The 23,836-nt window shown below is 56.0% G+C and overlaps 1 protein-coding gene across 1 annotated transcript in view; it reads left to right on the forward strand.

Moving 5' to 3' along the window:
* Window positions 1-9,049: 9,049 nt before the first annotated feature.
* Window positions 9,050-23,836, forward strand: part of ccdc175 (coiled-coil domain containing 175) — a 228,251-nt gene continuing 213,464 nt past the window's right edge. Inside the window, exons 1-2 of the mRNA XM_072489110.1 lie at window positions 9,050-9,201; window positions 15,321-15,406. Coding sequence (XP_072345211.1) covers window positions 9,138-9,201; window positions 15,321-15,406 — 150 coding nt within the window. The 5' untranslated portion in view covers window positions 9,050-9,137. The remainder of the gene's footprint in view (window positions 9,202-15,320; window positions 15,407-23,836) is intronic.

Here is a 23,836-nt window from a genome sequence, read left to right on the forward strand (position 1 = left end):
GCTGTTTTCACTGTCCCGGCTCACTCTCCTCTCGCGCTGTTTTCACTGACCCGGCTCTCTCTCCACTCGCGCTGTTTTCACTGTCCTGGCTCACTCTCCACTCGCGCTGTTTTCACAGTCCTGGCTCACTCTCCACTCGCGCTGTTTTCAATGTCCCGCCTCACTCTCCACTCGCGCTGTTTTCAATGTCCCGGTTCACTCTCCACTCGCGCTGTTTTCAATGTCCCGGTTCACTCTCCACTCGCGCTGTTTTCACTGTCCCGGCTCACTCTCCACTCGCGCTGTTTTCACTGTCCCGGCTCACTCTCCTCCCGCGCTGTTTTCAATGTCCCGGCTCACCCTCCACTCGCGCTGTTTTCAATGTCCCGGCTCACTCTCCACTCGCGCTGTTTTCACTGACCCGGCTCACTCTCCACTCGCGCTGTTTTCACTGTCCTGGCTCACTCTCCTCTCGCGCTGTTTTCAATGTCCCGGCTCACTCTCCACTCGCGCTGTTTTCAATGTCCCGGCTCACTCTCCACTCGCGCTGTTTTCAATGTCCCGGCTCACTCTCCACTCGCGCTGTTTTCAATGTCCCGGCTCACTCTCCACTCGCGCTGTTTTCAATGTCCCGGCTCACTCTCCACTCGCGCTGTTTTCAATGTCCCGGCTCACTCTCCTCTCGCGCTGTTTTCAATGTCCCGGCTCACTCTCCACTTGCGCTGTTTTCAATGTCCCGGCTCTCTCTCCTCTCGCGCTGTTTTCAATGTCCCGGCTCACTCTCCACTCGCGCTGTTTTCAATGTCCCGGCTCACTCTCCACTCGCGCTGTTTTCAATGTCCCCGCTCACTCTCCACTCGCGCTGTTTTCACTGACCCGGCTCACTCTCCACTCGCGCTGTTTTCAATGTCTCGGCTCGCTGTCCACTCGCGCTATTTTCACTGTCCTGGCTCATTCTCCACTCGCGCTGTTTTCAATGCCCTGGCTCATTCTCCACTCACGCTGTTTTCAATGTCCCGGCTTTCTCTCCACTCGTGCTGTTTTCAATGTCCCGGCTCACTCTCCACTCGCGCTGTTTTCAATGTCCCGGCTCACTCTCCACTCGCGCTGTTTTCAATGTCCCGGCTCACTCTCCACTCGCGCTGTTTTCACTGTCCCGGCTCACTCTCCTCCCGCGCTGTTTTCAATGTCCCGGCTCACTCTCCACTCGCGCTGTTTTCAATGTCCCGGCTCACTCTCCACTCGCGCTGTTTTCAATGTCCCGGCTGTCTCTCCACTCGCGCTGTTTTCAATGTCCCGGTTCACTCTCCACTCGCGCTGTTTTCAATGTCCCGGCTCACTCTCCACACGCGCTGTTTTCAATGTCCCGGCTCACTCTCCACACGCGCTGTTTTCAATGTCCCGGCTCACTCTCCACTCGCGCTGTTTTCAATGTCCCGGTTCACTCTCCTCTCGCGCTGTTTTCAATGTCCCGGCTTTCTCTCCACTTGCGCTGTTTTCAATGTCCCGGCTCACTCTCCACTCGCGCTGTTTTCACTGTCCCGGCTCACCCTCCACTCGCGCTGTTTTCAATGTCCCGGCTCACTCTCCACTCGCGCTGTTTTCACTGACCCGGCTCACTCTCCACTCGCGCTGTTTTCACTGACCCGGCTCACTCTCCACTCGCGCTGTTTTCACTGACCCGGCTCACTCTCCACTCGCGCTGTTTTCAATGTCCCGGCGTTCTCTCCTCCCGCGCTGTTTTCACTGTCCCGGCTGTCTCTCCTCTCCCGCTGTTTTCAATGTCCCGGCGTTCTCTCCTCCCGCGCTGTTTTCACTGTCCCGGCTGTCTCTCCTCTCGCGATGTTTTCACTGACCCGGCTCACTCTCCACTCGCGCTGTTTTCACTGACCCGGCTCACTCTCCACTCGCGCTGTTTTCACTGACCCGGCTCACTCTCCACTCGCGCTGTTTTCACTGTCCCGGCTCACTCTCCTCTCGCGCTGTTTTCACTGACCCGGCTCTCTCTCCACTCGCGCTGTTTTCACTGTCCTGGCTCACTCTCCACTCGCGCTGTTTTCACAGTCCTGGCTCACTCTCCACTCGCGCTGTTTTCAATGTCCCGCCTCACTCTCCACTCGCGCTGTTTTCAATGTCCCGGTTCACTCTCCACTCGCGCTGTTTTCAATGTCCCGGTTCACTCTCCACTCGCGCTGTTTTCACTGTCCCGGCTCACTCTCCACTCGCGCTGTTTTCACTGTCCCGGCTCACTCTCCTCCCGCGCTGTTTTCAATGTCCCGGTTCACTCTCCACTCGCGCTGTTTTCAATGTCCCGGTTCACTCTCCACTCGCGCTGTTTTCACTGACCCGGCTCACTCTCCACTCGCGCTGTTTTCACTGACCCGGCTCACTCTCCACTGGCGCTGTTTTCACTGTCCTGGCTGACTCTCCACTCGCGCTGTTTTCAATGTCCCGGCTCACTCTCCACTCGCGCTGTTTTCACTGTCCTGGCTCACTCTCCACTCGCTCTGTTTTCAATGTCCCGGCTTTCTCTCCACTCGCGCTGTTTTCAATCTCCGGGCTCACTCTCCTCTCGCGCTGTTTTCACTGACCCGGCTCACTCTCCACTCGCGTTGTTTTCACTGTCCCGGCTCACTCTCCACTCGCGCTGTTTTCAATGTCCCGGCTCACTCTCCACTCGCGCTGTTTTCAATGTCCCGGCTCACTCTCCACTCGCGCTGTTTTCAATGTCCCGGCTCTCTCTCCACTCGCGCTGTTTTCACTGTCCTGGCTCATTCTCCACTCGCGCTGTTTTCAATGTCCCGGCTCTCTCTCCTCTCGCGCTGTTTTCAATGTCCCGGCTTTCTCTCCACTCGCGCTGTTTTCAATGTCCCAGCTCACTCTCCACTCGCGCTGTTTTCAATGTCCCGGCTCACTCTCCACTCGCGCTGTTTTCAATGTCCCGGCTCTCTCTCCTCTCGCGCTGTTTTCAATGTCCCGGCGCACTCTCCACTCGCGCTGTTTTCAATGTCCCGGCTTTCTCTCCACTCGCGCTGTTTTCAATGTCCCAGCTCACTCTCCACTCGCGCTGTTTTCAATGTCCCGGCTCACTCTCCACTCGCGCTGTTTTCACTGACCCGGCTCACTCTCCACTCGCGCTGTTTTCAATGTCCCGGCTCTCTCTCCTCTCGCGCTGTTTTCAATGTCCCGGCTCACTCTCCACTCGCGCTGTTTTCAATGTCCCGGCTCACTCTCCACTCGCGCTGTTTTCACTGTCCCGGCTCACTCTCCACTCGCGCTGTTTTCAATGTCCCGGCTCTCCCTCCTCTCGCGCTGTTTTCAATGTCCCGGCTCACTCTCCACTCGCGCTGTTTTCAATGTCCCGGCTCACTCTCCACTCGCGCTGTTTTCAATGTCCCGGCTCCCTCTCCACTCGCGCTGTTTTCAATGTCCCGGCTCACTCTACACTCGCGCTGTTTTCAATGTCCCGGCTCACTCTCCACTCGCGCTGTTTTCAATGTCCCGGCTCTCTCTCCTCTCGCGCTGTTTTCAATGTCCCGGCTCACTCTCCACTGGCGCTGTTTTCAATGTCCCGGCTCACTCTCCACTCGCGCTGTTTTCACTGTCCCGGCTCACTCTCCACTCACGCTGTTTTCACTGTCCCGGCTCACTCTCCACTCGCGCTGTTTTCAATGTCCCGGCTCACTCTCCACTCGCGCTGTTTTCAATGTCCCGGCTCACTCTCCACTCGCGCTGTTTTCAATGTCCCGGCTCACTCTCCACTCGCGCTGTTTTCAATGTCCCGGCTCACTCTCCACTCGCGCTGTTTTCAATGTCCCGGCTCTCTCTCCTCTCGCGCTGTTTTCAATGTCCCGGCTCACTCTCCACTTGCGCTGTTTTCAATGTCCCGGCTCTCTCTCCTCTCGCGCTGTTTTCCCTGTCCCGGCTCACTCTCCACTCGCGCTGTTTTCACTGACCCGGCTCACTCTCCACTCGCGCTGTTTTCACTGACCCGGCTCACTCTCCACTCGCGCTGTTTTCACTGTCCTGGCTGACTCTCCACTCGCGCTGTTTTCAATATCCCGGTTCACTCTCCACTCGCGCTGTTTTCACTGTCCTGGCTCACTCTCCACTCGCGCTGTTTTCAATGTCCCGGCTTTCTCTCCACTCGCGCTGTTTTCACTGTCCTGGCTCACTCTCCACTCGCGCTGTTTTCAATGTCCCGGCTCACTCTCCACTCGCGCTGTTTTCAATGTCCCAGCTTTCTCTCCACTCGCGCTGTTTTCAATGTCCCAGCTCACTCTCCACTCGCGCTGTTTTCAATGTCCCGGCTCACTCTCCACTCGCGCTGTTTTCACTGACCCGGCTCACTCTCCACTCGCGCTGTTTTCAATGTCCCGGCTCACTCTCCACTCGCGCTGTTTTCAATGTCCCGGCTCACTCTCCACTCGCGCTGTTTTCAATGTTCCGGCTCACTCTCCACTCGCGCTGTTTTCAATGTCCCGGCTCACTCTCCACTCGCGCTGTTTTCAATGTCCCGGCTCACTCTCCACTCGCGCTGTTTTCAATGTCCCGGCTCACTCTCCTCTCGCGCTGTTTTCAATGTCCGGGCTCACTCTCCACTTGCGCTGTTTTCAATGTCCCGGCTCTCTCTCCTCTCGCGCTGTTTTCAATGTCCTGGCTCACTCTCCACTCGCGCTGTTTTCACTGACCCGGCTCCCTCTCCACTCGCGCTGTTTTCAATGTCCCTTTCTGTCTGAAATTTTACTGGGTGGCAAGGAAGGTGTCGGGCAGCCCACCCATCCTTGGGCCTGTTGAGGTCCTTAACTTCCAAGCTGGAAACCTGGCAGATTGAGTTACAAGTGCTGGTGAGAGGCCAGGAAGGCGAAGGGAACCTTCTTTGAAGGCCCCTTAGGCCCAATGGCGACATACCCCTCACCCCCCTCCCACCCTCCAGATCATTCCCATTTTATCCCTCTCCCCAGCCCCCTAACCCTCCTTGTCAAGATCCTGACTTACCTGGGATCCTTGACATGGTGAGACCTGTAGTCCTGCAATGGCCATCGCACCTGAATGGCGCTGCTGGAACTATTTTGGATGGGTCGGCAGCTCTGTAAGGTAGGACTTCCTCTTGAGATAGGGGCGGAAAGAAGTCTTGCTTTAAAGCAGCTAACACTGCTCCTAACACTAAAATGTGCCAGATAAAATTCAGTCCATAAACTTAATGGAAAGATACAAAAACAAGGAGAATCAGGTTATATACCTCTACAAAAATCAATAACATTTTGATTTTTATAAATAAATAGTAGAATACAAGAAAAAAATGCCTATGATAAACTTGCATAAAGTAATGGCTAGGATATAGTTGGTGTAATGTATGCAGTTTTATCATTTTTGTGGAAGACACTCAGAGAGGATGTGAGATGTACATTCATCAGGACGATACATGAAATGTGAACCGAAATATGAGGTGAGACCTGAGATACTGGGCCTATTTGCACTGGAGCAGAGAATGCTCATGGGAAATTAATAGGGGCCTTTTAATAATCTGAAGAATTTTGGGGTGATTTGGAACATATTATTTCATCTGGTTGGGGAGTCAGTGGCGAGCAATCAGTAATTTAAAATTATCAGAATCATAGAATAAATAGTACAGCAGAGTAGGAGACCATTTGTTCCATTGAGGATGAGATTCTGCGACTAAGGGATGGATTCTCCGCTTGCCGATGCTGAAATCGCATTCGGCGATCGGGCGGAGAATCCCTTTTGACGCCGAAATCGGGGAGGCGCCTGTTTTCGGATACCCCGCCCCCTCTAAAACATGTCATCGGTGAGTACGCCGCACGCCGTTGGGACGGCTTCAGGACGTCACCTGAAGGCCCTCCCCCGATGCTCTGCCCCTGATGGGCCAACTTCATGATGGCATGGATCACTTGTGCACTGAGTTTTCGTCAACCTCGCGGCTGCGAACACCCGGCTTACTCACTCTTCCAACTTCTTCCATCGCGCAGGAGATACAGAAGTCTGAGAGCACGCACGAACAGACTCAAAAACAGCTTCTTCCCCACTGTTACCAGACTCCTAAATGACCCTCTTATGGACTGACCTCATTAACACTACACCCTGTATGCTTCATCCGATGCCAGTGCTTATGTAGTTACATTGTATATGTTGTGTTGCCCTATTATGTATTTTCTTTTATTCCCTTTTCTTCTCATGTACTTAATGATCTGTTGAAAATACTTTTCACTGTACCTCGGTACACGTGACAATAAACAAATCCAATCCAACTGTGTCCAACGCCGCCACAGTCAGGCGGGGGGGGAGGGGTGCGGGGGGAGCCGTTCCGCTGACAATGAGGGCTTTCGCAGGGGCTAGGGGACTGGTATGGGGTGGTCCAAGTGTGGCGAGGGAGGTTACAGAGGGGCACTATATTGCAGGCAGGGTCCGCGCGAGACCGGCGTCATGTTGTACGGCGCGACCGCTGCAGGTCGTCGCCGCGCACATGTGCGGCCATGGACTCGGCAATTCTCCAGCCGTTTCTGTCAGGAGCACGGGGGGGAGGGTTTACCCGGCGCCGCTGCTAGCCCCCACCGGACGGAGCATCGGTGCGGGTGCGGCACTGACATTTTCATCATAAGACTAGACATATTCTCCGGACACAGCCTCAAAATCAGAGAATCCAGCCCTAAGTGTTGGCGTAAACGGAGAATCCATGGACTTTTATGGCAGAAAAATCAGCACCTCACTTGTACCAATTCCGCTACCGGTGAGGGGCTAGCACCAGTGCCGCGGAGTACAGCATCGATTCTCATGATAAACGGTGCGGGATTCATCAGGTCCATGATCGACACTCGCAGAGCTGACAAGCTGTAGCTGCACATAAACACTCCCCACACACATACTTATCAAATCCAAAAAGATGGGTCTGGGGGATGGGGTCAGTTTGTCCAGTTACAGGGTCTGGGGGATGGGGTCAGTTTGTCCAGTTACAGGGTCTGGGCGATGGGGTCAGTTTGTCCAGTTACAGGGTCTGGGGGATGGGGTCAGTTTGTCCAGTTGCTGGGTCTGGGGGATGGGGTCAGTTTGTCCAGTTACAGGGTCTGGGCGATGGGGTCAGTTTGTCCAGTTTCTAGGTCTGGGGTATGTGGTCAGTTTGTCCAGTTACAGGGTCTGGGGGATGGGGTCAGTTTGTCCAGTTACAGGGTCTGGGGGATGGGGTCAGTTTGTCCAGTTACAGGGTCTGGGGATGGGGTCAGTTTGTCCAGTTACAGGGTCTGGGGGATGGGGTCAGTTTGTACAGTTACAGTTTCTGGGGGATGGGGGTCAGTGTGTCCATTTACAGGGTCTGGGGGATGGGGTCAGTTTGTCCACTTACAGGGTCTAGGGGATGTGGTCAGTTTGCCCAGTTACAGGGTCTGGGGGATGGGGTCAGTTTGTACAGTTACAGGGTCTGTGGGATGGGATCAGTTTGTCCACTTACAGGGTCTGGGGGATGTGGTCAGTTTGTCCAGTTACAGGGTCTGGGGATGGGGTCAGTTTGTCCAGTTACAGGGTTGGAGGATGGGGTCAGTTTGTCCAGTTTCAGGGTCTGGGGTCAGTTTGTCCAGTTACAGGGTCTGGGGGATGGGGTCAGTTTGTCCAATTTCAGGGTCTGGGTGATGGGGTCAGTTTGTCCAGTTGCAGGGTCTGGGGGGGTGGTTGTCCAGTTTCAGGGTATGGAGGATGGGGTCTGCCCAGTTTCAGGGTCTGGGAGATGGGGTTCAGTTTGTCCAATTACAGGGTCTGGGGGGTGGGGTCAGTTTGTCCAGTTACAGGATCTGGGGGGGGGGGGGGGTCAGTTTGTCTAGTTACATGGTCTGGAGGGAGGGGTGTGGTTGTCCAGTTACAGGGTCTGGGGGATGTGGTCAGTTTTTCCAGATACAGGGTCTGGGGGATGGGGTCAGTTTGTCCAGTTATAGGGTCTGGGGTCTGTTTGTCCAGTTTCAGGGTATGCGGGATGGGGTCAGTTTGTCCAGCTGCAGGGTCTGGGGGGTGATGGGTGGTTGTCCAGTTACTGGGTCTGAGGGATGTGGTTAGTTTGTCCAGTTTCAGGGTCTGGGGGATGTGGTCAGTTTGTCCACTTTCAGGGTCTAGGGGATGTGGTCTGTCCATTTTCAGGGTCTGGGGGATGGGGGCAGTTTGTCCAGTTACAGGATCTGGGGGATGTGGTCAGTTTGTCCAGTTACAGGGTCTGGGAGATTGGGGTCAGTTTGTCCAGTTACAGGGTCGGGGGATGAAATGAAAATGAAAATCGCTTATTGTCACAAGTAGGCTTCAAATGAAGTTACTGTGAAAAGCCCCTGGTCGCCACATTCCGGCGCCTGTTCGAGGAGGCTGTTACGGGAATCGAACTGTCCAGTTACAGGGTCTGGGCGATGGGGTCAGTTTGTCCACTTTCAGGGTCTGGGGGATGGGGTCAGTTTGTCCAGTTACTGGGTCTGGGGGATGGGGTCAGTTTGTCCAGTTTTGGGGGATGTGGTCAGTTTGTCCAGTTGCTGGGTCTGGGGGATGGGGTCAGTTTGTCCACTTTCAGGGTCTGGGGGATGGGGTCAGTTTGTCCAGTTACTGGGTCTGGGGGATGGGGTCAGTTTGTCCAGTTTCGGGGGATGTGGTCAGTTTGTCCAGTTACTGGGTCTGGGGGATGGGGTCAGTTTGTCCAGTTTCGGGGGATGTGGTCAGTTTGTCCAGTTACTGGGTCTGGGGGATGGGGTCAGTTTGTCCAGTTGCTGGGTCTGGGGGATGGGGTCAGTTTGTCCAGTTGCTGGGTCTGGGGGATGGGGTCAGTTTGTCCAGTTGCTGGGTCTGGGGGATGGGGTCAGTTTGTCCAGTTGCTGGGTCTGGGGGATGGGGTCAGTTTGTCCAGTTGCTGGGTCTGGGGGATGGGGTCAGTTTGTCCAGTTGCTGGGTCTGGGGGATGGGGTCAGTTTGTCCAGTTGCTGGGTCTGGGGGATGGGGTCAGTTTGTCCAGTTGGTTCGAGAATTGGAGCAACAGCCGTGGCAGTTGGCGAGAGGCGTGCAGTTGCCATGGTAATGTTTACTGCAGCTGCTCGAGGCCGAGCGGCGCAGTTTCCACCAGGAGCTGCACGGGGGCTCAGAGTCGGAGTCGCAGACGGAGGCGGACACGGAGCGGTCTCACTATGGAACGATGTCCGACACAGCTCCCGGCAGTGAAAGTGTCCTTGGAGCGTCTCCAGGAGCTGGGTGTGTGGCTGAGACCAGGACCTGGACGGTGTCCCCCGATCCTCAAACATCGTTCCCCTGACCCCCCCCCCCCCCCCCGTGCTCCCCATTCCCCCCTTCGTGCCTCCGTGCCCTCACTTCCGCCCCCCCATTCCCCCCTCTGTGCCCCCCATTCCCCCCTCTGTGCCCCCCCATTCCCCCCTCCGTGCCCCCATTCCCCCATTTCTCCCTCCATGCCCCCATTTCCCCCTCTGTGCCTCCATTCCCCCCTCTGTGTCCCCCCCATTTGTGCCCCCCCAATCGCCTCCTCTGTGCCCCCCTCCGTGCCCCCATCCCCCCTCCGTGCCCCCCATTCCCCCCTCCATGTCCCCCATTCCCCTGTGCCCCCATTCCCCCCCGTGTCCCCCATTCCCCTCTCTCCGTGCCCCCCATTCCCCTCTCTGCATGCCCCCCATTCCCCTCTCTCCGTGCCCCCCCATTTCCCCCTCTGTGCCCCCCATTTCCCCCTCTGTGCCCCCCCATTTACCCTTCCGTGCCCCTCCATTCCACCCTCCGTGCCCCTCCATTCCATCCTCCGTGCCCCCACATTCCCCCCTCCGTGCCCCTCCACTCCACCCTCCGTGCCCCCACATTCCCCCCTCCGTGTTCTTCCTATTCCCCCTCCGTGTCCTCCCCATTCCCCCCTCCATGCCCCTCATTTCCCCCTCCGTGTCCCCATTCCCTCCCTTTGTGTGTCCCCATTCCCTCCCTTCGTGTGTCCCCCTTTCCTCCCTCTGTGTCCCCCTTTCCTCCCTCTATGTCCTCCCTCCGTATCCCCCCATTCCCCCATTCCTGTCCCCCTTCCGTGTCCCCCCATTCCTGTCCCCCCCTTTCACAACCCCCTCTCTCCCGTTACCCCTCCTAGTCACCCTCTTTCCCACCCCCACTCTCCCGTCCCCCTCTCTGTTCCCATTCTCCCCTCTTTGCCCCCCCATTTCCCCCTCAGTGCCCCGCATTCCTCCCTCCGTGTCCCCCCATTCCCCCTCCATCTCCCCCATTCCCCGCCTCCCTGTCCCCCCATTCCCCCCTCTTGTGTCCCCATTCCCTCTTCTGTGCCCCCCCATTCTCCCCTCTGTGTCCCCATCTCCCCATGTCCCTCCCAATCCCCCGTGTCCCCATTCCTCCCTCCGTGTCCCCCATTCCTCCCTCCGTGTCCCCCCATTCCTCCCTCCGTGTCCCCCCATTCCTCCCTCCGTGTCCCCCCATTCCTCCCTCCGTGTCCCCCCATTCCTCCCTCCGTGTCCCCCCATTCCTCCCTCCGTGTCCCCCCCATTCCTCCCTCCGTGTCCCCCCATTCCTCCCTCCGTGTCCCCCCATTCCTCCCTCCGTGTCCCCCCCATTCCTCCCTCCGTGTCCCCCCCATTCCTCCCTCCGTGTCCCCCCATTCCTCCCTCCGTGTCCCCCCATTCCTCCCTCCGTGTCCCCCCATTCCTCCCTCCGTGTCCCCCCATTCCTCCCTCCGTGTCCCCCCATTCCTCCCTCCGTGTCCCCCCATTCCTCCCCTCCGTGTCACCCCATTCCCCCATCCGTGTCACCCCATTCCCCCATCCGTGTCCTCCCATCCCCCCCTGTGACCTCCCCATTGCCCCATTGATGTGTCCCCCCCATGTCCCCCGCATTCCGCCCGCCTTTGTGTACCCCCATTCCTGCTGCCTTTGTGTCCTCCTATTCCTCCCTCTCCATATCCTCCCATTCTGCCCTCAGTTTCCCCCCATTCCACCCCATTTTCCCATTCCCCCCGCTCTGTGCCCCCATTCCCCCTGCTCTGTGCACTCCCATTTCCCTCCTCCATGTCCTACGTTCCGCCCTCTGTGTCCCCCCTTCCCCCCCCTCCATGTCCCCACTTCCCTCCTCTGTGATCCCCCTTCCCCGCTCCGTGTCCCCCCATTCCCACCCTCCGTGTCCCCCCATTTCCCGTCCATGCCATCCATTTCTCCCCATCCGTGTCCCCCCATTCCCCCATCCGTGTTCCCCCTATTCCCCCTATCCCCCCGCCTCCATGTCCCCCCCATTTCCCCCTCTCCATGTCCTCCCATTACCCCCCTCAGTGTCCCTCCATTGCTCCCTGATTCCCCCCAGTCCCCCCGTTCTGTGCACCCTCATTTCTCCCCTCCGTATTCCTCTTTCCCCCACTCCATGTCCCTCCAATCCTGCCCTCTGTGCGCCCTATTACCCCCCTCCATTTTCCCCCATGCCCCCCATTCTCCCCATCAGTGTCCCCCCCCCATTCCCCCTTCTGTGTCCCCCCATCCTCCTCTCCTTGTCACCCCACTCCCCCCCCCCCCGATGTTCCCCCGTGTCCCCACATTCCCCCCCTCTCCATATCCTCCCATTTCCCCCCGCTGTGTCCCCCCTATCGCCCCCATTTCTCCCATTCCGTATCCCCCCCATTCTCCGTATTCCTGTTCACCCTCCATATCCCCCCATTCCCATCCACCCCCCGTGACCCCCCCATTCCTGTCCCCATCCGTGACCCACATTCCCATCCATCCTCCGTGACCCCCTCCGTTCCCGTCCCCATCCGTGTCCCCCCCTTTCCCATCCCCCCTTTCACAACCACCCTCTCCCGTCCCCCCTCCTTGTCACCCACTTTCCCACCCCCACTCTCCCATCCCCCCTCCGTCTCCCCCCATTCACGTCCTCCCTCATTGTCCCACCTTTCCTCCCTCTGTGTCCCCCCATTGTTCCCCCTTTCCTCCCTCTGTGCCCCCCCCATTGTCCCCCCTCTGTATCCCCCATTCCTGTCCCCCTTCCGTATCCCCCCCATTCTTGTCCCCCCCCTTTTACAACCCCCCCTCCCCTCACCCCTCCTTGTCACCCTCTTTCCCACCCCCTCTCCCATCCCCCCTCCGTTCCCATTCTCCCCTCCGTGTTCCACCATTCCCCACCTCCCTGTCACCCCCATTCCCCCACTTAGTGTCCCCCCATTCCCCCCTCTGTGTCCCCCCATTCCCCACCTCCCTGTCCCACCATGCCCCCCTCTTGTGTCCCCATTCCCTCTTCTGTGTCCCTCATTCCCCCCCCTCCTTGTCCCCCCCATTTGCCCCTCTGTGTCCCCTATCTCCCCTAGTCCCTCCCAACCCCCATTCTCCCCGTGTCCCCCATTCCCTCCATGTCCCCCATTCCCCCGAGTTCCCCCATCCGTGTCCCCCCCATTCCCCCCATCCGTGTTCCCCCCTCCCGTGACCTCCCCATTGCCCCCCTGATGCCCCCCCATGTCCCCACATTCTGCCTGCTTTTGTGTACCCCCATTTCTCCCGCCTTTGTGTCCTCCTATTCCTCCTTCTCCATATCCTCCCATTCCGCCCTCAGTTTCCCCCATCCCACCCCATTTCCCCATTCCCCCACTCTGTGCCCCCCATTCCCCCTGCTCTGTGCCCTCCCATTTCCCTCCTCCATGTCCCACCTTCCCCCCTCTGTGTCCCTCTTCCCCCCTTCATGTCCCCACTTTCCCCCTGTGATCCCCCTTCCCCACTCCGTGTCCCCCATTCCCACCCTCCGTGTCCCTCCATTTCCCGTCCATGCCCCCCCATTTCTCCCCATCCGTGTCCCCCCCATGCCCCCATCCATGTTCCCCCTATTCCCCCATCTCCGTGTCCCCCCATTTCCCCCTCTCCATGTCCTCCCATTACCCCCCTCAGTGTCCCCCCCATCGCTCCCTGTTTCCCCCCAGTCCCCCCGCTCTGTGCACCCTCATTTCTCCCCTCCGTGTTCCCCTTTCCCCCACTCCGTGTCCCCCCAATCCTGCCCTCCGTTTTCCCCCATGTCCCCCCATTCTCCCCATCAGTGTGTCCCCCATTCCCCCATCTGCGTCGGCCCTATTCCCCCTTCTGTGTCCCCCCATCCTCCCCTCCTTGTCACACCATTCCCCCCCCGTGTCCCCACATTCCCCTCTCTCCATGTCCTCCCATTCCCCCCGCAGTGTCCCCCCTATCGCCCCATTTCCCCCCATTCCCCCTCCGTATCTCCCCATTCCCCGTATTCGTGTTCCCCCTCCATATCCCCCATTCCCATCCACCCTCCAGAACCCCCCCATTCCCATCCCCATCCGTGTACCCCCCATTCCCATCCCCCCTTTCACAACCCCCCTCTCCTGTCCCCCCTCCTTGTCACCCACTTTCCCACCCCTACTGTCCCGTCCCCCCTTTCACAACCCCACTCTCCCGTCCCCCCTCCGTGTTCCCCCCATTCCCGTCCTCCCTTCTTTTCCTCCCTCTGTGTCCCTCCCATTGTCCCCACTCTGTATCCCCCCATTCCTGTCCCCCTCCAAGTCCCCCATTCCTGTCCCCCTCCAGATCCCCCATTCCTATCCCCCCTCCGTGTTCCCATTCCCCCCTCCGTGTTCCCCCAATTCCTCCCACCGTGTGTCCCCATTCCCTACTTCCCTGTTGCCCCCATTTCCCCCTCTCTGTGTACTCTCATTCCCCCCTCAGTGTCCCCCCCATTCCCCCCTCCGTGTCCCCCAATTTGCCACCTCCCTGTTCCCCCATTCTCCCCTCTGTGTCCCCACCTCCCCGTGTCCCCCCCATTCTCCCACTTCTTGTCCCCCCCCATTCGCCCTTCTGTGTCCCCCATCTCTCCATGTCCCTCCCAACCCCCATCCCCCCCGTGTCCCCCATTCCCCTCCGTGTCCCCCCATTCCCCTCCGTGTCCCCCCATTCCCCTCCATGTCCCCCCATTCCCCTCCGTGTCCCCCCATTCCCCTCCGTGTCCCCCCATTCCCCTCCGTGTCCCCCCATTCCCCTCCGTGTCCCCCCATTCCCCTCCGTGTCCCCCCATTCCCCTCCGTGTCCCCCCATTCCCCTCCGTGTCCCCCCATTCCCCTCCGTGTCCCCCCATTCCCCTCCGTGTCCCCCCATTCCCCTCCGTGTCCCCCCATTCCCCTCCGTGTCCCCCCATTCCCCTCCGTGTCCCCCCATTCCCCTCCGTGTCCCCCCATTCCCCTCCGTGTCCCCCCATTCCCCTCCGTGTCCCCCCATTCCCCTCCGTGTCCCCCCATTCCCCTCCGTGTCCCCCCATTCCCCTCCGTGTCCCCCCATTCCCCTCCGTGTCCCCCCATTCCCCTCCGTGTCCCCCCATTCCCCTCCGTGTCCCCCCATTCCCCTCCGTGTCCCCCCATTCCCCTCCGTGTCCCCCCATTCCCCTCCGTGTCCCCCCATTCCCCTCCGTGTCCCCCCATTCCCCCTTGTCCCCACATTACCCCCTCAGTGTCACCCCCCCATTCCCCCGTCCCCCCATTTCACCCCCCTCGTGTCCCCCATTTCCCTCCTCCTCTCCCCATTCTACCCCCTCCGCCCCACCCATTCCCCTCCCTCTGTCCCAACCCATCCCCCACTCCGTCCCACACCATCAACCCCCTCCCCCTCCATCTATCTCCCTCCCCCCTCCATCTTCACCCTCCGTCTTTCCCTCTTCCCCCCCCTCTGTCTTTCCCACTCCCCCTTCAGTCTTCTCTTCCCCCCCCCCCCGCCTCTTCTCTCCCTTCCCTCCGGCCCCTTTTCCCCCCAATCCTTTCTCTCCTCCCCCTTTCCCTGCCTCTTCTCCTCTCTTTGTAGCACCCGCCCCCTTATAACCCCGACCCCCTCTGCCCCCGTGCCCCTCCTCCCGCCCATCTCCTTCCCACTGCCTCTTCTCCCCTCCTCTCTCCTCCCCTACCCCTCCCTGCATACCGTAGTTTTTTTGAACATATGGATCATCAAAGGATTTGGGGATCCAGATTCAAACCCCATGATGACAGATGGGGAAATTTGAATTCAATAAAAATCTGGAATTAAACGTCTGAACGATTGAACCATTGTAATTCATGTACAAACTCATCTGGTTCACTGATGTCTTTTGGGGAAGGAATTCTGTCGGCCTTAACTGATTTGGCCTACGTGAAACTCCAGACCTACAACAATATGATTGACTCTGACATACACTCACTTCAGGGGCAGTTAGGGATGGGCAATAAATCCTGGCCCAGCCAGCAACGTTCACACCTCCTGAATGAATAGAAAAAAATTGTAATAATTCTAATGGAAATTATACAGTCAAAATATGTACCATTTTATTGTTGTAAGCTGTACAAAACTGGTCTAAACTGGATGTTTGTTTTTCAGAAAAAAAAATGAAAACCCAAAAGGTTTGTTTTGGTCGTGAAACTGTTCGACATTTCAGACAAATTGTAGAAGGAGTTACTCAATTGGTAAGTTCTTAGCCAAATTTGTTTAAATTTTGAATACTGATATGGTTAAGTTGAATATTTCAGCTTGACTTATCTTTGGCTTTGCTTTTTGCAAGTGCTTCTCAAGCATCCCATTTCATTATTGCAGGTTTACCATTATATTTATTTTAAATTATTTAGCAGTATTTGGTCTAAAAAATATGACAATGGGGAAACCCATTACGAACTCGTGCAAGAAAGTGTAATCGGCTGGCGTGCTCTTTTTGTCGGATCATTTGAGAGAAATGTTGAGAACAACGATATCCCAGTCAGCCACTCAATATGTAAACCTGCACATGGAAGCACTTTGCATTGGTGAAAAAATTATCTTCCTCAGTTTAGGACTGTGTGTTCTTTTGGACATAAAGGAACACAAAATTCCGCAGATTGGCGTTGTCATTTTATTTAACCTTCATAGTTCCAACCTATCTGGGATGATAATTTTCGTGGGGCATATGCTGGCAGTTTTTCGACTACCATTTTCCCACTTTTGCTCTGTTTTATTGTTAACATTTTGTTTTAGGGGGAATTAGTAGTGCAATTTAATAACGTCTCATCAAAAGCACCCAAATTAGAACATATGGGGCTGGAGTCACGTTTTTGAAACTATGTGCGGAGGATGTGTGGAGTTTTAGGACAAAAAGGGGTGACCAGTGAGGGGCTAGTATCTGCGCCGCATAAAACTCCCGGTTCCCACAATAAAAACGGCTAGAGAATGGCTGGGTCCGTGGTCGTGCCTATGCACGGCGATGACCTGCAGCGGTCGCGCCGTAAAACATGGCGCCAGCCATGCGCGGACCCGACCTGCCAGATTATGCTCCCCTGCCCCCCCCCCCACGATCACGCCCCACCAGTCCTGCCCGACTGTGGCAGCTGGACACAGCCCTGACCTCTGAGACCACACGGCAATCTTGCGGTCGGGAACTCGGACCATCGGCGGCAGAGCATCGTGGGAGGGCTTTCAGGTGACGCGCTCCGTCCCAACGGTGCGCGATGTGATGACGTCATTTCGGAGGGGCGGAAGATACAAAACCTGCGTCAAACAGGCGTCGGCCCCAATTTCGGCATCAGAACGGATTCTCCGCCCAATCGACGATTACAAAATTGGCGTCGGGGAATGGTGAATCCCACCCATGTTTTCCACGGGAGAAGAATTGCAACCGTGTCCCTTGTCATGCAGATTTATGTATGGGGAGAGATTCCCGAGGGAATCCTGCTATGAGCTCGCCCTTTTGAGCGGTCTGCCCGATACTGAAGTCCCATGGCCGGCCATCACCCTCACCCCCCCCCCTCAAACTGCAAATCAGCCCCTAAACCCCCGTCTGCACTTCAGCCCCCTATCCCCAAATTACCTAGGTTTCCCCCCCTTTCCCCAAGTACGGGGCTGACCTGACTCACTCTTTTCCCCCCCCCCCCCTTCCCCCCCCATCCCCGGGACTCCTAACAAGGGAGACCCCCCCCCTTTTAATGGGAGAGCCCCCCCTCCCTGGGACACCTGCAATAGGGAGAACCCCATCTCCCTCCCCTCCCCCCGGGACCCCTGTAATAGGGTGACCCCCCCGGCCGGGGACACCCGCAATAGCGAAAACCCCCCAGATAATAATAATCGCTTATTGTTATAAATAGGCTTCAATGAAGTTACTGTGAAAAGCCCCTAGTCACCACATTCCGGCGCCTGTTTGGGGAGGTCGGTAGGGGAATTGAACCTGCGCTGCTGACCTTGTTCTGCATTACAAGCCAGCTGTTTAGCCCACTGTGCTAAACCAGCCATGAACTCAATGTGTTCATGGCTGATCCATGGCCTAAACCCGATACCCTGTAAAAGGGAGCACCCCTCCCTGTTGGAATCCTGTAATAGGATGCATGCCCCCCCTTTCCCCCCCCCCCCCGCCCAGGGACCCCTGTAATAGGATGACCCCTGTGGGCAGCAGGCAGAACAGGGCGTCACCACGCCACCTGGGCCCCATATCTAAAAAAGGGTCCAGAGGAGTTCACAAGAATGATCCCTGGAATGAAGAGCTTGTCAAATGAGGAACGGCTGAGGACTCTGGGTCTGTACTCGTTGGAGTTTAGAAGGATGAGGGGGTACCTTATTGAAACTTACAGGATACTGCGACGCCTGGATAGAGTGGACGTGGAGAGGATGTTTCCATTTATAGGAAAAGTTGAACCAGAGGACACAATCTCAGACTAAAGGGATGATCCTTTAAAACAGATGAGGAGGAATTTCTTCAGCCAGAGTTGGTGAATCTGTGGAACACTTTGCCGCGGAAGGCTGTGGAGGCCAAAGCACTGTGTCATTAAGACAGAGATAGATAGGTTCTTGATTAATAAGAGGATCAGGGGTTATGGAGAAGGCAGGAGAATGGGGATGAGAAAAAATCAGCCATGATTGAATGGCGGAGCAGACTCGATTGGCCGAGTGGTCTAATTCTGCTCCTATGTCTTATGGTCTTAACACCTGCTAACACCGTTAAAACCTGCCTCGGTGCTATGTCTGATGGGGGGGGGGAGGGGGCTGGGCGGGCTGGCTGGGGGTGGGGGGAGGGGGGGGGGGAGGACCAGTGCACGCACTGTGAGCGGACTGTGCTCCTCACACCCCCTCCCCAACCCCACACATCCCACGCGCCCTGACTGTCCTCATCACCCCCCACCCCAGGGATTCAACGGGACCATGTGATGGACTGGCCAGCTCACATGCAGGAATAACCCAGGTGGAAGAACCCGTGGGCATGGGTCAGACGTTGTCATACGATGTGTAGCATCGGAGCTCATCGTAGAACGGTTTGTCATCATCCTTCATCCCATGGAGCAGACCCGGTGTTGCTGGCAACCCAGGACCCCCCAGCTTGTAGCACCGCTGGTATGTATAATGGAGGGGTGTGCAAGCGGGGTGTTTGGCGGTGTGGGAAGTGAGGCGGTGTGGGTTTGGGAAGTGGTGTCCGTGCCGCAGGCTAGCAATCCCCCTCCACCTGCTCCCTCCTAGTCGGTGAACCTGGAGGCGATCAGAGCGCCGCGTGTGTGTTGGCACTGGCGCACAGGTCATGCGGCCTCCCCTGCCTGCCTGGGTCCCATGTCCTCCTCATCGTCCCCCTCCCCGCAACCTCCTTGCCGGACGAGGCCTGCCCCATCCTCATCCTCCCCCTCCAGCACATCTGCTGCGTGATGTTGTGAAGGATGCAGCAGGCCACCATGATGCGGACGACCCTCTCAACATCATACTGGAGGGCCCCTCCAGAGCGGTCCAGGCACCTGAAGCGCAACCTCAGGAGGCCGAAGCACCGCTCGGTCACACTCCTGGTCGCTATATGGGCGTCGTTGTCCGTGGATGTCCGTGTCGGTCTGAGGCCGTCCGGATAGCTGTCATCAGCCACGGCCGCAGCGGGTAACCCCTGTCACCCGGGGGGGGGGGGGGGGGGGGAGGGGTGCTGCCGGAGCAGGGTACGCCCCTCGAACATGTCAGGGACCGCCAAGTGTGCCAGGATGACGGAATCGTGCACACTGCCTGGGTATCGGGCGCAGACATGTATGATGCGCAGCTGATGGTCATAGACCAGCTGAAGGTTCAATGAGTGGTACCCCTTTTGGTTCATGTAGAGTGGCCTGTTATCTGCAGGTGCCTGTAGGGTGACATGCATCCCGTCGATCACCCCCTGGACCTGAGGCATCCCGACGATGGCGGTGAACCCTGCTGCCCGGGCATTCTGGGCTCGGTCCACATGAAAATGGATGTATTGCTCCGCCTGGGTATATAGGGCCTCTGTTGACGACATGGATGCACCTGTGCCCCGAGGTCTGTGAGATCCCGGACAGGTCCCCACTCGGCGACTGGAACGACCCCGTCACATAGAAGTTCAGGGCGATCATCACCTTGACGTTCACCGGGAGCAGGTGTCCTCCCCCAAACCCCTGCGGTGACGGGTGTATCATCATCTGGCAGCTGTGTCGCACTGTCTCTGCTCATCCGGAGTCTCCAACGGCATGTCTGGTCCGGCAGGTCCTCGAATAAGAGGCGGTGATGGTACACATGAGGTCTCATGCGGCACCTCCTTGGCACATCCTCCTCTTCGGCCTGTTGGGCGGCCGGCACTCAAGCTTGTGCGGCTGCCACCTGTCCCTCTGCAGCCCATTCCTCTGCAGCCCGGTCCTCTGCTGGCCGCTCTGCTGCTGCCCACGCCGCTGCTGTAGCTTCCCCCTCCTCTCCGAGCAGTTGCCGCTCACGCGGACGCAGGGCATCTCGCAGAGCTGTGACCATTATCAGGGCGACCACCATTGCTGGTCGAACTCCAAACGCCATTGGCTGCAGGGGTTGAAAGGCCAACATGTTAGCATGGTGCATACTACCGTGACCAGCCAGGTTCCATGGGCTACACGGTGGCCCCGGTTGGTAGTGCGGGCTCCACCCCCGCATGTCCCTCCCCCACCCCCTCACCCCTGCCCCGTTGGTGTCTGGCACAGTGCAGGCCCCTGGTCCTAGTGCTGGTCCCTGCTGCCAGGGGTACCATTGGCTGGCACTGCCCTCACTGGGATCTGCCGTGGGTGTGGCCCTGTGTGGTCCCCTGGTGAGTGGCAGCCGGTTAGGCGGGGTGTTTGCGGGAGTGCCTGTGGCGGGGGAGTGTGTTGCGGGGGTGGGCACACCCATATGGCCGGTATCACTGTGTGGAACCAGGGGCTGGGGTGGGTGATCAGTGGGTGTGCAGCAGATGGCGGTCGGTGCCTGGGCACTGCCCCAGTCCTGTGGGGGGCACCCCGGCTGCTTGGCCTATTCCCCCCCCCACTGCAGCCAGCATGGCCGGTGTCCGGAAGGCAGCCCGCAGTCACTCCACTCCGTTTCCTACCTCCTCTCTCTCTCGCTCAGCAACCACAACGCCAGGTTCACGATTTCTGAGAATACAAGTGAACCACGCTGTCGGGAACTCGGTCCATTGGAGGCGGTGAATCTCGGAGGCCCCGTAGAATAGGGTGTCAGGCCCGCTAATGATATGCCTACTGTACTTTGATGCTGCGCGGTGAGTGACGCATTTCTGCCATTTTTGGGGTGCCAGTGCATCCCGATATGGCGTCAAAACGGCGATTCCTGCGATTTTGGCGTCTCCGCCCAATCGCGTTTTGCAATTTCAGCAACGGCAAGCAGAAAATCCCGACCCCAGTCTATGTTACAGGGGAGGCTCCATTGTGTAAATATAAATCTTCACTCTCAACAAGGCACATTCAAAAATTTTGGAACAAAAAAATTCCTGACCTGAACATTGATTCAAGATTTGGAAAAATAGTGATGACCTATTTTGATTCTATTTCCCATAGATACTTTGGGCACGATCAAACGGCCTCATCGCGCCCGACTCCCTGTCGCGACAAAGCCATTGAATCTCGCGAGAGGCGTCTGGTGAGATTTGCGATGTTTGGAACAACTCACGAGGTCTAACGGGATCTCACCAGACGTCACGACCTGGTCTAGCCCTCGCTGTGCAAATTCCAGATATACATATTTAAATGAGCCATCAGGAGGGGGGGTTCTCCCAGGATTTGGAGATCTCTGGGTGGTCAGGGACAGGATCTGCTGCATTACAGGGGAGGAGGAAGAATGCCTGGGCTATAGTGGTAGGGGATTCAATTGTAAGGGAACAGACACGTGTTTCTGTGGCTGCAAAAGAGATTCCAGGATGGTATTTTGCCTCTCTGGTACCAGGGTCAGGGATGTTATTGACAGGGCATACGGAAGGGGGAGGTCAAACAGGCAGATATAGTAATACACATTGGTACCAATGATGTAGGCAGAAAAAAGGATAAGGTCCTGAAAGCAGAATTTAGAGAGCTAGGAAGTAAATTAAAAAACAGGACCCAGAAGGCAGTAATGTCTGGATTACTTCTGCTTCCACCTGCTAATGAGTATAGAAATAAGAGGTTAGTCCAGATGAATGCACGGCTGGAGAAATGATGCAGGAGGGAGGTCTTTAAATTTCTGGGATATTGAGACAGTTTGGAGAAATGATAGGACCTGTACAAGGCAGATGGTTTGCACCTGAACCGAAATTGGACGAGTGTCCTTACGGGAAGTTTACTAGTATTGTTGGGGAGAGTTTAAACTAAAGTGGCATGGGCCTAGGATACTGAGAGAAGGTTCAGCAGGGATAGGTACACAGCCAAAGAAGAGACATCAAGGGAGTCAGTTATGTCAGAAGGGAGTTTGGCAAGATTGGATGGTATTTTAATGCAATGAGTCTGACGAACAAGGCAGATGAAATGAGGGCACAAATTAAAAAAGAGGTATGATGTCATTGTTGTCACTGAAACATGGCTGAGCGATGGGCAGGATTGGCAGCTCAATATTCCAAGATGCAGGACTTTCAGGTGAGGTAGGGAAGGAGATAGAAGAGGAGGGGGTGTCACAATTTTGATGAAGGAATCAATTACAGCAGTAAGACAGGACAACATCCTAGAAGGCTCTTCATCTGAAGCCATATGGGGAGAACGTAAAAACTAAAAAGGAGCAGTCACATTGGTGAGAGTGTTCTGTGGGCCCCCTAACAGTCCGAAAGAAATAGAAGAGCAGATATGTAGGCAAATTTCAGAGAAATGTAAAAGTAAAAGGGTAGTGAGAGTGGGGGATTTCAATTTTCCCAATATTAACTGGCGTAGCCATAATGTGAAAGGTGAGGGAGAAGAATTCTTAAAATGCATCCAGGAGAACTTTTTAAGCCAATACGTAAAAGGACCTACAAGAGAGGGCACGGTCCTGGACTTAATATTCGGTAACGAAGCTGAGAAAGTGGGTGAAATATCAATGGGGGAGCATTTTGGAGATAGTGACCATAACTCCCTTAGATTCAAGATTGGGATGGAATAGGACAAGGATGGGCATGAGGTCAAATTCTAAACTGGGGGAAGGCCAATTTTAATAAGATCAGATATGGTTTCGCTGAGTGGACTGGGAGCAGACACGTTTAGGTAAATCTGTGATAACAGTGGGAAATGAATGAAAATCGCTTATTGTCACAAGTAGGCTTCAACGAAGTTACTGTGAAAAGCCCCTAGTCGCCACATTCCGGCGCCTGTTCGGGAAGGCTGGTACGGGAATTGAACCGTGCTGCTGGCCTGCTTGGTCTGCTTTAAAAGCCAGCGATTTAGCCCAGTGTGCTAAACCAGCCTCATTCAAGGAGGAAATAGGGAGAGTACAGGGCCAGCATATTCCAATCAAGAGTGGGACCAACAAATCCACTGAACACTGGCTGTCAAAGGATGTACAACACTAGATCAGGGGAAAAAGGGAGGCTTATGGCAGACATCGAGGGCTCAAAACAGCAGAAGCCCGAGAGGCGTATATAATGTGCATAGGGAGCTTGACAAGGAAATTAGGAGAGCAAAAAGGGGACCAGAAAGGATACTGGCAGGCAAAATAAAGGAAAATCCTCAGTTGTTTTACAAGTACATTAAGGGTAAATGGTTAACTAGGGAAAGAGTAGGGCCAATAATACAGTGGTAATTTGTGTGTGGAGCCAGAGGATGTAGCTAGAATTCTAAATTCATACTTTGTGTCAGTGTTCACTCATGAGAGGGATAGTGTGGGTATAAAAATCAGGGAGAAGGACTGTCACAAAATTAAAGAGATTATTACTATCACAAGTAGGCTTACATTAACACTGCAATTAAGTTATTGTGAAAATCCCCTAGTCGCCACACTCCGGCGCCTGTTCGGGTACACAGAGTGAGAATTCAGAATATCCAATTCACCTAACAAGCACGTTTTTCGGGACTTGTAGGAGGAAACCGGAGCACCAGGAGGAAACCCAAGCAGACACAGAGAGAATGTGCAGACTCCACACAGACTGTAACCCAAGCGGGAATCAAACCTGGGACCCTGGCGCTGTGAAACACCAGTGCTAACCACTGTGCTATAGTGCCATGCCATAGACAGAGAGGAGGTTCTGAGTGGTCTGGAAGGCTTAAAAGTTGACAAATCTCCAGGGTCAGATGAAATGTATCCTAGGCTGTTGAGTGAGGCAAGGGAGGAATTAGCAGGGGCTAATAATTTTCAATTCCTCTCTGGCCACAGATGAGGTGCTGGACGACAGGAAGTCAACCAATGTGGTACCATTATTCAAGAAGGGCGAAGGGATAAACCAGGAAACGACAGGCCAGTCAATCTAACCTCCTTGGTGGGGAAACTATTGGAAGTAATTCTCAGGGACGAAATAATCTGCATTTGGAGAAGCAGGGATTAATCAAGAACAGTCAGCATGGTTTTGTTCAGGGGAGGTAATGTCTGACCAACTTGATTGAGTTTTTCGAAGAGGTGACCAGGCGTGTAGGTAAGGGAAATGCATTTAACATAAGTCTACTTGGACATCAGCAAGGCTTTTGATAAGGTCCCACATGGGAGACTGATAGCGAAGGTACGAGCCTTTGGGATCC

This window comes from Scyliorhinus torazame, chromosome 2 (assembly GCF_047496885.1).
Source record: "Scyliorhinus torazame isolate Kashiwa2021f chromosome 2, sScyTor2.1, whole genome shotgun sequence".
Lineage (NCBI taxonomy): Eukaryota > Metazoa > Chordata > Chondrichthyes > Carcharhiniformes > Scyliorhinidae > Scyliorhinus > Scyliorhinus torazame.